Here is a 14,741-nt window from a genome sequence, read left to right on the forward strand (position 1 = left end):
ACAAAGGTTGGTGAGTTCATAAGAGATTTCGTTAGAAAAGTAAATCGTTTTCCTCGAAAAAGCGTTAGAGTATGTATCCAGAAAATCCGATATTTTCTTTAAAACCTGTGTAATGTCGTCTTATGACTGAAGACCAAAATGTATAAGTAACCCTTCTTATTAGTAGAAAATGTTATGTATTTAAATGGACATGGACGCTTTTGAATTAAACGAAATTTCTGTACGTTCTCATGTTTGTTAATACATTATATATATGTAGTCCTAAATTAGAGGACCGAGTAATAACAAGTATTGACCATACTTAAAAGTATAAATGCGGTTTCAAATGATGTGTAGTCGTAACTACCAAAACCAAAAGTGTACAGTAATATCTGTACTCATAGAGATAAAAAGGTGATTTTAAATCGACATAAAACTCATTTAGGTTTTAAAAATAAAATCCCGCAAACTTATGGATTGTTATATCCCTATGTGAGTCGCTATAATCATACTATGACTATGTGAACCTGCCACGACGTTCTCAGTGTCGCGAAAAATAAAATGACATTTGTCACCCGTAGACCTGCAGGTCCAACTGTAGCTAGCAGCAAGGTGTGGGGTGTCAATCCCAATATAGATCTATATACAAGTATCACGTTCTCCCTCAAGGAGATTTTGATTATAACTACCAGGAATTATATCCCGCACTCGGACGTACGGGGAGAGAGAGAGAGAGAGAGAGAAAGAAAAATAGAGAAACTCACAATATAGGATAACAAGTTTACGTGAAATGTGTGTGAATATAAATATTTCTTGTATGAATGTACCCTTCTTGTACGAGTGCGTAGAGTGATGTATCATAAACTATACCTATTATAGTTTATCTAAAATGTATGTAATATGTATGAATTCTTTTATGGAAATGTATTAGTGTTGTGAATTTATCAAACTATACTTTTTATAGTTTAATAATGCGTGTTCCAAAATGAATGAATAATATTTAATATGAATGTCTTAGTTTCAGTTCATAATGATAAACTAACAAGGAAACACATACAAATACTAAAACTTATGATTATACACTTTGCTTAACATAATACAAAGTGTTATGATATTTACATGCTGTTGGCAAAATTTAGCAATTCTGCCCTGTTTTGGAAAAATCATAGAAAAATCATACGAAGTCGAAAACTAGATCCGTAAATTCTGAGAGTTCACAAAATGTGTCTAGTTTGCTCATAAATTTTATCTCAATTTATAATGACCTCTAACTTGGGTGAAAAAGTCCAAAATCACAGACTGGTCCGGATTGTTGTTTGAAATGATAGGCAGTTTTGTAAAAATCGCCATAAATTGTAGAAAAATCGTATGGAGATGTGCAATTAGCCATTTTAAAGCTAAAAACTTGAACTATTTGCACCTTGTACAGTTTTGAAAACAAAAATGTGTAAGATGCCCAAAACAGTCCGTGAATAGAGTTGAACTTTTCTGATGAAGGCTGTTAGAAAACTTTTGATAGGTTCTTAGTGTTTTAACTTGTATTCCCCCCCTGAAAACTTGAGAAATCATGAAAATGTAGGGGTATGAACTCACCTTGAGTGATTTCAGTAGATGATTGTTGAAGAATGGAAGTGTTTAATTCAAGAACACTTGGAGATGCCTTGAAGGTTTTCGAGAATCTGACATCATAGTTAGGGAGTTTGTGTAAGCAACCAAAGATTTGAGTAGAATGAAGTGAAATAATAATAGGGAGGATGAATTTTTACTTACTAAGTGTGGAAGAACACTTGAATCCAGCCTTGGATCTCGAAAATTTGTGTAGAAGAGTTTGAGAGAAAAAGTGATGTTTGTTACTTAGTGGAATGAGAGAAAATGAGGAGTGTGGTTGATTGTTCCAGCTCAAAAACGTGGGAGTGAGTGAAATTTGAGTGTAAGGGAACATTGAAGTGACATAGGTAAGGTGGGGAGGTATGGCTGGTCATAGAGTGGGTGTGGGGTGGTTGCTTGTGACTTTGATTTTTTTTTTTTTTTTTTTTTTTTTTTTTTTTTTTTTAACTTGCAAGACACAATGGAATATATTACTCCTATAAAGGAAATTGACTCAATCAAGGACGATTTCACAATTAAAGTTCGGATCATACGTCTTTGGACTCAAAAGTCAAGAACAATGTCTTATAATTGTCTATATCCCATTTTTAGTAATTTATTCTCAAAGAACAATGCTATAATCTGTAATTTATCATCTTTTAGTTTAATTTTCTAAATATATGTGTGGTTGTCTATGTGTGTGTATCTCTTTAAAAATTCTGCAATTTCATCATTTTATGACCCCCATTTGCGAAGTTGAGTATTTATTTCCAAAAATGCGAAACTCCAGGGACAATATTTGAAATCTTCTGTTTTCTTCCCCAATTCGCATTCTACTGTGAAATACTTCGCATCTTCATTCTTACACCCTTCGCATCCCTTCGCATTAATCACCTTCGCATTTTAACCTAATTAATCAAATGTGGTTCACAAAATTTTTCATTCCAGATGCGAACACAGTTTAGTTCTTGAACTCTAAACTTGCGAAATCAAAAATTCATACGTTGAACCCATATGCGAATATTAACCCAATTGACTTCAAATTGATTCATAGATGCGAACACTCGATTGTTTTACTTTCGCAAAATGAGCATCAACAACTCCACAATCGAGTTTTTAAATTCTTGCAAACAACAATTTCATAGTCCTTGACTTCGCGTTTTTCTTCACGAATCATCCCTCAATCATCAATCCAATTGTGAATCAAAAACTCATATGTTCTTGCTTTATCGATTCATCGACTACACTCATACAAATGTGTGACAACCGTCAAATTCTGGTCAATTCAAAGTCAAATAAAGTCAACGAGTCAAACCGGTCAGCTCAACTAACCTTGTGTATTAGGGTTAGTGTTATGTTCGTATTGTATAACTTGCTATGTTAATGGGAAAACATCACAGGAGAAAAGTTTGTGTTAAAAATTTCCTAAGCCTTCATACTAATCAAGAACTAAACTGTGTTCGCATTTGGAATGAAAAATTTTGTGAATCGCATTTGATTAATTAGGTTAAAATGCGAAGGTGATTAATGCGAAGTTGGATTTAGCTTTGCTATAAGTTTCAATCGATTTTGAAATTGAGTATTGTTCGCATTTGTATGAGTGTAGTCGATGAATCGATAAAGCAAGAACATATGAGTTTTTGATTCGCAATTGGATTGATGATTGAGGGATGATTCGTGAAGAAAAACGCGAAGTCAAGGACTATGAAATTGTTGTTTGCAAGAATTTAAAAACTCGATTGTGGAGTTGTTGATGCTCATTTTGCGAAAGTAAAACAATCGAGTGTTCGCATCTATGAATCAATTTGAAGTCAATTGGGTTAATATTCGCAATGGGTTCAACATATGAATTTTTGATTTCGCAAGTTTAGAGTTCAAGAACTAAACTGTGTTCGCATCTGGAATGAAAAATTTTGTGAACCACATTTGATTAATTAGGTTAAAATGCGAAGGTGATTAATGCGAAGGGATGCGAAGGGTGTAAGAATGAAGATGCGAAGTATTTCACAGTAGAATGCGAATTGGGGAAGAAAACAGAAGATTTCAAATATTGTCCCTGGAGTTTCGCATTTTTGGAAATAAATACTCAACTTCGCAAATGGGGGTCATAAAATGATGAAATTGCAGAATTTTTAAAGAGATACACACACATAGACAACCACACATATATTTAGAAAATTAAACTAAAAATGGGATATAGACAATTATAAGACATTGTTCTTGACTTTTGAGTCCAAAGACGTATGATCCGAACTTTAATTGTGAAATCGTCCTTGATTGAGTCAATTTCCTTTATAGGAGTAATATATTCCATTGTGCCTTGCAAGTTAAAAAAAAAATAAAATAAAATAAAATAAAAAATAAAAAATTTCAAGTCACAAGCAACCACCCCACACCCACTCTATGACCAGCCATACCTCCCCACCTTACCTATGTCACTTCAATGTTCCCTTACACTCAAATTTCACTCACTCCCACGTTTTTGAGCTGGAACAATCAACCACACTCCTCATTTTCTCTCATTTCTCTCATTCCACTAAGTAACAAACATCACTTTTTCTCTCAAACTCTTCTACACAAATTTTCGAGATCCAAGGCTGGATTCAAGTGTTCTTCCACACTTAGTAAGTAAAAATTCATCCTCCCTATTATTATTTCACTTCATACTACTCAAATCTTTGGTTGCTTACACAAACTCCCTAACTATGATGTTAGATTCTCGAAAACCTTCAAGGCATCTCCAAGTGTTCTTGAATTAAACACTTCCATTCTTCAACAATCATCTCCTGAAATCACTCAAGGTGAGTTCATACCCCTACATTTTCATGATTTCTCAAGTTTTCAGGGGGGGAATACAAGTTAAAACACTAAGAACCTATCAAAAGTTTTCTAACAGCCTTCATCAGAAAAGTTCAACTCCATTCACGGACTGTTTTGGGCATCTTACACATTTTTGTTTTCAAAACTGTACAAGGTGCAAATAGTTAAAGTTTTTAGCTTTAAAATGGCTACTTGCACATCTCCATACGATTTTTCTACAATTTATGGCGATTTTTACAAAACTGCCTATCATTTCAAACAACAATCCGGACCAGTCTGTGATTTTGGACTTTTTCACCCAAGTTAGAGGTCATTATAAATTGAGATAAAATTTATGAGCAAACTAGACACATTTTGTGAACTCTCAGAATTTACGGATCTAGTTTTCGACTTCGTATGATTTTTCTATGATTTTTCCAAAACAGGGCAGAATTGCTAAATTTTGCCAACAGCATGTAAATATCATAACACTTTGTATTATGTTAAGCAAAGTGTATAATCATAAGTTTTAGTATTTGTATGTGTTTCCTTGTTAGTTTATCATTATGAACTGAAACTAAGACATTCATATTAAATATTATTCATTCATTTTGGAACACGCATTATTAAACTATAAAAAGTATAGTTTGATAAATTCACAACACTAATACATTTCCATAAAAGAATTCATACATATTACATACATTTTAGATAAACTATAATAGGTATAGTTTATGATACATCACTCTACGCACTCGTACAAGAAGGGTACATTCATACAAGAAATATTTATATTCACACACATTTCACGTAAACTTGTTATCCTATATTGTGAGTTTCTCTATTTTTCTTTCTCTCTCTCTCTCTCTCTCCCCGTACGTCCGAGTGCGGGATATAATTCCTGGTAGTTATAATCAAAATCTCCTTGAGGGAGAACGTGATACTTGTATATAGATCTATATTGGGATTGACACCCCACACCTTGCTGCTAGCTACAGTTGGACCTGCAGGTCTACGGGTGACAAATGTCATTTTATTTTTCGCGACACTGAGAACGTCGTGGCAGGTTCACATAGTCATAGTATGATTATAGCGACTCACATAGGGATATAACAATCCATAAGTTTGCGGGATTTTATTTTTAAAACCTAAATGAGTTTTATGTCGATTTAAAATCACCTTTTTATCTCTATGAGTACAGATATTACTGTACACTTTTGGTTTTGGTAGTTACGACTACACATCATTTGAAACCGCATTTATACTTTTAAGTATGGTCAATACTTGTTATTACTCGGTCCTCTAATTTAGGACTACATATATATAATGTATTAACAAACATGAGAACGTACAGAAATTTCGTTTAATTCAAAAGCGTCCATGTCCATTTAAATACATAACATTTTCTACTAATAAGAAGGGTTACTTATACATTTTGGTCTTCAGTCATAAGACGATATTACACAGGTTTTAAAGAAAATATCGGATTTTCTGGATACATACTCTAACGCTTTTTCGAGGAAAACGATTTACTTTTCTAACGAAATCTCTTATGAACTCACCAACCTTTGTGTTGACACTTTTCAAAACTACTTGTATTCTCAGGAATTCAGTGAAAACAGGAAATCAACAACGTTTTGAGGATGGGACGATAAATCGTCAAACAGTTCATTTCGTATTATAATGTAACTGATGTGAATCATGTAAACATGTGCTTCGATGTAACATTTTCAATTATATTTGTGTTGGTTGTATTTACTTTGAGCACTATTATACTCATTGTTGTGATACTCTACATGAAGTCCTCCACCCCCGGACGTTTCCGCCATCCTTGGTTTGGGGGTGCGACAAAATGCGAACAATACTCAATTTCAAAATCGATTGAAACTTATAGCAAAGCTAAATCCAACTTCGCATTAATCACCTTCGCATTTTAACCTAATTAATCAAATGCGATTCACAAAATTTTTCATTCCAAATGCGAACACAGTTTAGTTCTTGATTAGTACGAAGGCTTAGGAAATTTTTAACACAAACTTTTCTCCTGTGATGTTTTCCCATTAACATAGCAAGTTATACAATACGAACATAACACTAACCCTAATACACAAGGTTAGTTGAGCTGACCGGTTTGACTCGTTGACTTTATTTGACTTTGAATTGACCAGAATTTGACGGTTGTCACAATATCTCATTTGGTGTAAGGTTTTATATATTAGATATATGTGGAGTCTCCATCTTTAAAAGATCCCTTATAAAGAGGATGAGAATCCAACATATATATAGCCACTTATAAGATCGTGTCGCACCGATATAAGATACACTAACACTCCCCCTCATTGACGAAGGATTTATGAGAATAGACATAGATGTGTCAAACCAAGGGGGTGCTAGATACCGAATCTGATAATGAAATCAACCTTAACATGATTGAATTAAATTCATTAACATGTTTAGTCACTGAGCCACCCTCATTTATCTTAAGATTCACCAGTTCCCAAGCCTTAATCATTGTTCAAGGACTTTCATATATATTAGAAATCACTTTGATTAACCCACGAGTAGTCTTCAAATTGGCAATGTTGTAAGCTTCACTCTATGCCAAAGATAATATCACCACACCAAGTGTTCACTGACCTAATATGTAACACCCAGTTTCCAAAACGGATTAGTTTTGGGCTTCAAAGAGTCAAAGACATGGTTTTTGGGTAAAACCAAGTGTCATGACGTGAGAAATATGTGCTCACAATGTGAGAAGTGACAAAATGGCAATTCTGGTTTGAACTGAGCTCACTACGTGAGACTTATGTGCTCACTACGTGAGATACGTTACAGTCCAAGCCCATGATCTTTTAGGGTTCCCTTCGTATTTAAACCCTATAACCTTCATTTTAAAGTTCCTTAACAACCTCCTTTTTCCTTAAACATATCAAAACCTAACCCTAGCCTCTACTTGAGATTCTTGAGCTTTTGATGGTGTTTTGGTGGCTTGAAGAAGAAGGGATCACCATGATGGGTTTTATATCTTATAATAACTACGTTCTTACGGAATTTCACTTAATGATTAAGGGCACATGCAACCTAGATGATCTATTTCTTTAACACTTTGAATGTAACATGCCATGAACAAAAAAATAACTTGAGAACCTAATGAATCCCTAGTATAATCAAACCACAAGAATTAGGGTTACATAACTTTGATTTGTTTTAGTAAACTAATAACTTCAAGCTCCTTATAGAAAACCTTGGAAAGCAAGCACCAGAAATCTCGTGCATTTAATGGCTCACACCCAAAACACTGGAAATCCTAGAATGAATGGGAGAAAGAGAAAAGACTAAGAATTTTCGTTCATATGCTTCTTAGAAGGAGATAAACAAAAATTCTAGCCTAAGGAGTCTTTATATAGCTGCTGGATATGCCTAAGAAAACCTAGACAATGATAACCCATAAATAGGTAATTATCTAGTTTCCTAATTATCCATTTGGAGCATTCTAGATTACCCTAATAGGGTATCAAACTGTCCAAGCATGGAGGTTTCTAAAATATCTCTATTTCCCAACTATTGAACAATTACAAAGTAACCCTTGTACAATTAATTAATCGCAATTAATCTCAAATTAATTTTAATCAATTATTATGTAACATCCCATTTAAAATAGAATAATTAAATAATAAACCCGGAACCCAAGAAGTAATTTTTGTTATTATTTTATATTGTTATTATCCAAAATATATTAATAATTAGTGGGTGTTGGTTTCAGGAAGCCAAATGATAAGAACTGAATCTCCGGGGGTTACAATGTAATTTCATGGTTTATTTTGAAAAGGATTTCAGAATTTGGACTTCTTATGTAAGGATTTATGGAAGAATAGGCTGATTGGTAAGATTTCAGACTTAATTTGTAAGGGTTTTCAAAAGGAGGGGTTTAAATGGTAAATTAAGGACTTAAGTTGAAAGGAAAGAGAGAAAGAGGGATCATTTATGTCATAATGGTTCGAAGTTTGAAGGGTCGGGTATATAGTCGTCCATTCCTCCCGTAACCCTAACCCTAACCTCTACAACTAGTTGTCATCTTCTTCTCCCTCGTCTAGCTGCCGTTACCACCCAACACCCTCTTGTCTTTCCGATCGGTCGAAGTTCCAAGCCACCAGATGACCATCTCGTGTCCAACTTCATTGTCGGACGTTGTGAACGGCTGAGAGAGAACCGCTGAGACCAACGAGCAACCACCGTATGTTGTTGCTGCTGCTGGACTATTCTAAAAAGACCATGAAACACCGATTGCTTCTTCTTCTATGTTGTTTCAACCATTGTCAATATTCGTCGTCCGTCGTTGCCTCATGTGCAGTTCTTTTCTACTCCAATCAACATCGGCCATCCCCAAGGGTGGTTTTGATGTGTTTGTTTCGGCTGTGTGTCGCAAGGATGGGTATGTTATTGGTATTTCATCTCGTGTTAGTGATTATGGTTCGTGGTTTGCGATGAGATTGTGTGTGTGTGTGTGGTTTCCGTCGAATGGGAGCTGTGAAGAACCACCATAGCTTTGGTACCGGTTCGTTGGGAATTCATCAATACAAGTTAAGCAACTTTAGACAAACAGTAATTGAATTCAATAAACATGTGAAATAAAACTTCTAGGTAAACAGGAATTGAATTCAATAAAACATGCGAAATAAAACTTCTAAAAAGTTGTAAAATGTGAACACAATATTTAATGTGGTTCGTTCAACTGGTAAATAAATTCTGTAAAACACACGAGTAAAACTTTTGAAAAACTGTAAATTCTGAACACAATATTTAACGTGGTTTGGTCAAAGTGACATACGGCTACGTGCAAATGAGAGAGTGAGGATTTTATTAAACTTTCAAGAACAATTGCAATCACTCACAAAAAGTTGCACCTCACTTGAGCTCTCAAACAAAAGAAATCTCTCTTGCTAACAAACTGCTTCATTGGATATATTTTCAACCTTACAATGATTGTTCTCTTGAATTTTCTACATATGTGCGCACACACACATAAATGTTGAATGAGACGGGGCGCTTAGTTATAGACAAACATAGGAATTCCCTAATTTCGATGAGTCAAACCCATCTATAATTATGCCCAAAATGAAATTAGTGAATCACAAGATGAGTCAAACCTATCTATAATTATGCCCAAAATGAAATTAGTGAATCACAAGATGTCATTGTAGTTGCTTTTGACACCTGCCTTGCACCTTGGACTGCATTCTCATCAACGTATCATCAGTAGCACAACATCAACAACGCATTCTCAACAATCCATCATCATCATCAACATCTTACTCTCTAAGAGCACATTTGCTCAAGTCTTTACACCCAACATCATGGTGTAATTGTGTATGTGTTTAATCATCAATTTTGCACTAAAACTTATAATGTCAAAAAATCCATAAATGACAAAGGGATTTCAACACAATTTTAACTTTTGTATCCATAGATTTGAAAGCAACTATATATGATTCATCAAATAAAGTTATTCACCCATGCATCTCTCTTGCTATGAGCAATAACCAGCAAGTTGAATCAACACATTTGCACCATAATCCAAATAAACACATTATATATAATGAAATTTCATTCCCATAAATCATAATGATAATATATTAAATACACACCCTCTGGCAGATTTTATCAGCAGCATAACTTACAATTTTCATTTCAATTATCCAAAGAATCGACACATAATTTTTCTTTTGTCACGATAATTGATAAATCCACCTTGATTAATCCCAACTACTGAACATAGCACGACCCGGGCTCTATTGGTGCAACCCGACCCGGCCCATCCAATGGAGCTGCTGCTACTCCTCTTTGATTTAGCAAACACCTAAAATGCATCAACCTTGTCATCACATCTTCCGGTTTTTTTGCAAGCTTATCAAAACTTGTCCACAACCTCTCTTTAATCACATACACAAACAACAAATAATAATTAATAAAAGATCATGTATATATATTAATTAGCACACAAAAAAAACACAAGAATAAGATTTGCATAAAATTTTGAAGTGGGTAAAGTAAAATACCTGCAGCTGCAGCAGCACGTGGCCAAATGGTCTGTTCAATGTCAGACCCATCAATGTGTTCACCCCACATGCAAACTTCACCTCCAAGGACTAGTTTTTGTAGCTTAGGCTCTGTAATATTTGTAAGAGGCTCATTTGTATAAAACTGCTGCCACGTGGCATCCAAATGGTCTAAATACCAGCTGTCTTGGTTGCTTACAATGCATCTTAATCCAGCTTTAACCACTCTCTCAGCAACACCACTTCCAAGCCAGTTATGCACAACGGTTTTTCTGTCCAGTTTACTACCAAAGCTGTTGAATGTTTCCTCCCTTTAAAAAAAAAAAAAAAAAAAAATGTAATTTTGTTTATTGATTTAATAATTAATAAATAAAAAGTGTAAGAAAGGCATGATAGATGACAGATGACACACCAGTTTATAACTTCATAACCATGAGAAACAGCTATCTTTTGTGCTCTCAAGACAAAATACTCGTATGCTTGGGATTCATTAAATCCTTGTTTTTCTAACCATTTTTTTATACGAGGAGTGGAGCTCCAACAACCTGACCACATTGTTTGTTATAAACTATGTCTATATATAAAAAAATAAAAATAATAATAATAAATACAACTGGATGTTGAAATCTCAAGTAACTTACTGGTGTCAACTTCATCGCCTCCCAAATGAACAAATTTGTAGTTGAAAATCTTGCTGAAATCTGAAAGAACTCCATTTATCAATTTGAATGTGAATTCATTGCTCACATCAAGTGGCTCTGTGCAATTCTTTGATGGCCATAATTCAGGATAACCAACTCCCCTAAAAAAACGAAATGTTACGTGTTTTTAAAGGTGTTTAAATAATCATATTAATCAACATAAAAAAAATAAATACCAGGATACAGCATGTCCAGGAACATCAAGCTCAGCAAGCACATTAATCCCTCTTTTTTTAGCATAGCTGAAAAAGAAATGCAAATTAGAGAAAAGAAATGGATATTTTTAAAAAAAAAAAAAAAATTAATTATATAAAAGAAAATTAAATAATTTACTTGCCTGACAATCTCAGCTGCAGCAGCTATTGTATAGCGTTCTGATGAGGAATAAGCCCCATCCCACAGCTTTGGAAATGAAGGTATCTCCAAAGGAAAAGCCTGTGTATCCACAATGTGCCAATGCAAAACATTCTGCATAAAAATTAAACAAAAACAACTTTATTAAAAAAAAAATTCAAATAGTCAAAACATTTTTGTGCTAAATAGTAACAAGTAAACTTACCAGCTTTGCATAAGCCATAGAATCAATTACTTTTTTAATCATTGGTAATGGCTGATAATGCCTGGATGTATCTGCACCCCATTGCCAATAAAAACTCAGTATAATGATCCCAAAAATGAAAAGGAAAAAAAAAAAAAAAAAAAAAAAAACTCACCAATTAAAAGGCCTCGATATGAGAAACGGGGTCGATCAGTAATGGTCCATGGTATCTGAGTAACTACAAGCTTTCTTGATTTAAAGTTAAAATGACACAATTGGCTGAATGTCTGTCATTATTATTATCATCAAAGCAATTAGTAAAGCAAAAAGACCATTAAGACCTTCATTCAAGGATCTCAACAAATAATAATTTCAAACCTGCAGGGCATGTAGAGCTCCATAAACTGTAGCTGCCTGCATTAAAATTTGTCCAATTATAAATATTAATATACAAGCATTGAATTTGAAGGAACTCAACTAATAATACAGGTTTCAACTTGGTCAAAGTCAAACTAATCATTAATAATAACGCCAACCTCAATCTCTGCATAATTTTGCTTTCCATTTGCATGAATCAACAATGTGTAGGACTCGTCTATATCGTATTGAAGCTGTGCATATATCAGCAACCGAAAGTGGCATCAAGATTCAATGTTAAGTGTCAAGAAAAAAAGAACAAAAAGAAAAAGCAAAATATACCTCATCACTTTCTGAATGGATAACCACGTTCATTCCCTGTAAAAGGAGAGAATCATCAACTTTAGAGTTGAATTCAATAACATTGTTTGATGTGATAACATCAAGTAACCTAGTGAATCCATCCTTCAAGATCCCAGACGCATCAGGATATTTGCTTCCATTAGTCTTTAGATGAAAGTCCTTGCTTAAGAAAAGAGATGTGTTTCCATATTCAACTGATTCAGGCATTGGCCATATGTTGAGATTCTTAAGATCATAAGCACCAAATACCAAAATGAACTGAAACGTAACCCCGAGAAAGAGACTTTGCCATATCATCTTTCCCTCTCTCACCGATATCTGGCAACAAAAAAGGCATTCAAATTATGTTGATCAAGTATTTGATGTATTATTGTGTTTGCTTAGTTATGACTTATGATCGAGCTTATGTTATACATCCAAGTCTGTAAACAAATTAAAGTAACACAATCTGTATATAGTCATTATTCATCACTTCCCTCTTCCCCTCGAGAATTAATTTACGAAACGAATAACTAAATTCCCTCACTAATATAACAGTTTTCCCTCTACAATCTCCCCCAAATTCCATAAGGTTTCAATGTCCAAACCTAAACGGTGATCTCAAACTTAGAAATCAAAAGTACAATAGAAATGTGGAATGATATGATGAACACAATCGAAAAGATGAGCAGTTAAACGTACCTGTCACGAAAAAGTGGCTACGGATAACGCTGAGTTGTGGGTGAGAGAAATGGGGAAGATGGATATAAATGGATCTGTATGTATCTCCGCCCATAGTGAGTAATTATAGGCATAGTATATAACTAAATTATATATTATTATAAGGTGTTTAGAGTGTGGATTCGTGTGTATGTAGTTATCACGGAGGACCCTTTGAAGAGCAGTTGGTGGCGATTCTTTCGTGTTTCTTGTCTGTATTCTATTCATTTCCTTTGTTTATTGTTACAGTTTGGAAACGAAACAAGAAAAAAGATGAGAGAGAGAAACCGCCATATCTTTTCTTTTCTGATCTTTCTGATCTTTAAGATCTTTCACCTTATTATGTTTGTATATTTTTAGTTATTTTGTGATTCAATGTCTTAATTTTAAAGTTTCAAGTCCATATAACCCGATTGTCAACTATGCAATCTTTCTAGACACATAATCTTTTTTTAGAAAATATTATGCCCATGACCCACGATTTAATAACACTCAACTACGAAACCTTTTTTTAGAAAATATTATGCCCATAACCCACGATTCAAACACATAATCTTTTAAGGAAAGATATCTTAATTTCAAATCAGTTATTAATTTATATTACTTATATCTATTTTTTTTTTTATTGGATTACATGAGTATGATTAAAAAAATGGTCACGTAGTGATGGTGCAAAAGCTGTACAAAACGTTTAACTTGTGTAATTATATTATTGTTATTTAATCATGTTATTAGTTATTAGTATAGCTCTAGGTAATCATATTTTGATAATATTAGGATATATCAAAAAAGAATAAATTTAATTTGAAATGTTATCTTCTTTTGTATTAATTTTGGGATGAAGCTAAATAAACAACTTATATATATCTTTTATCAAAAATCAACCTATGATTAATTATTTTCTATATATTTTTTTCAAAAAATAATACAATTTCAACCAATAAAAATAATTGAATAATAACAAATATGTTTATATGGTAAAATAGGTGTGTTTTTTAAACCAACTCTTAATTTTGATACTATGTTAAAGACTTAAAGTAATGGGAATATGACTTATCAAGGTAATTAACTTTTCGGTATGTTCACATCTGGGTAACTATCTGTTTTTTGTACATATCTAGGTAACAAATTTTTTGGAAGTGTTTACATATGACCATTATGACCTGCTATAGCAGGTTAAATCCTAGATGTGAACGCTTTCAACAAGTTTGTTACCTAGATGTGTACAAAAAAAAATAGTTACCCAAATATGAACAAAACGAAAATTAAAAATTAAATTACATGAATGGTCCCTGTGGTTTGGGGGAATTTGTGGTTTTGGTCGCTAACTTATTTTTTTTAACTTAAATGGTCCTTACTGTTTATTTTTGTTGCGCGTTTGGTCCCCGTCTTACCTAAAAATACTATTGTGTCCTTAATAATTTATTTTTTTAATTAATTTTCTTATCTATGTATTTATTTTTTACATATTTAAAAAAATTAATAGAGCACACATATTTGTATCTCCTCGGATGATCCCTACTGTTTATTTTTAATTAATTTATTTTTTAACTCGGATGATCCCTACTGTTTATTTTTGTTATGCGTTTGGTCTCTGTCTTTTTCTAAAAACACTATTTTTCCCTTATTAATTTTTTTAATTAATTTTCTTATTTATGTATT

General features: G+C 33.4%; 1 protein-coding gene across 1 annotated transcript; it reads right to left on the reverse strand.

Annotated features, from left to right (window-relative positions):
* Positions 1-9,935: 9,935 nt before the first annotated feature.
* On the reverse strand, positions 9,936-13,288 carry HEXO3 (beta-hexosaminidase 3). The gene is made up of 12 exons (XM_078981535.1): positions 13,062-13,288; positions 12,360-12,698; positions 12,197-12,271; positions 12,039-12,074; positions 11,836-11,947; positions 11,682-11,752; positions 11,460-11,590; positions 11,299-11,364; positions 11,063-11,223; positions 10,834-10,966; positions 10,422-10,732; positions 9,936-10,295 (listed from the first exon to the last, which is right to left on the reverse strand). Exons 2-12 carry the CDS (start codon positions 12,675-12,677, stop codon positions 10,129-10,131), a joined length of 1,581 nt encoding a protein of 526 aa, XP_078837661.1. The 5' UTR covers positions 12,678-12,698; positions 13,062-13,288; the 3' UTR covers positions 9,936-10,128.
* Positions 13,289-14,741: the final 1,453 nt, after the last annotated feature.

The sequence above is a fragment of the Lactuca saligna genome, chromosome 2 (assembly GCF_052625555.1).
Source record: "Lactuca saligna cultivar CGN05327 chromosome 2, ASM5262555v1, whole genome shotgun sequence".
NCBI classification, from domain to species: Eukaryota; Viridiplantae; Streptophyta; class Magnoliopsida; order Asterales; family Asteraceae; genus Lactuca; species Lactuca saligna.

Coding starts and splice junctions, on each gene's coding strand:
- HEXO3 (XM_078981535.1), bottom strand. CDS start 12,677: ATGATATGGCAAAGTCTCTTTCTCGGGGTTACGTTTCAGTTCATTTTG. Junction 12,075..12,196: donor AAAATTATGCAGAGATTGAG/GTTGGCGTTATT, acceptor ATTTTAATGCAG/GCAGCTACAGTTTATGGAGC. Junction 10,296..10,421: donor ACGTGCTGCTGCAGCTGCAG/GTATTTTACTTT, acceptor ATGTGATTAAAG/AGAGGTTGTGGACAAGTTTT.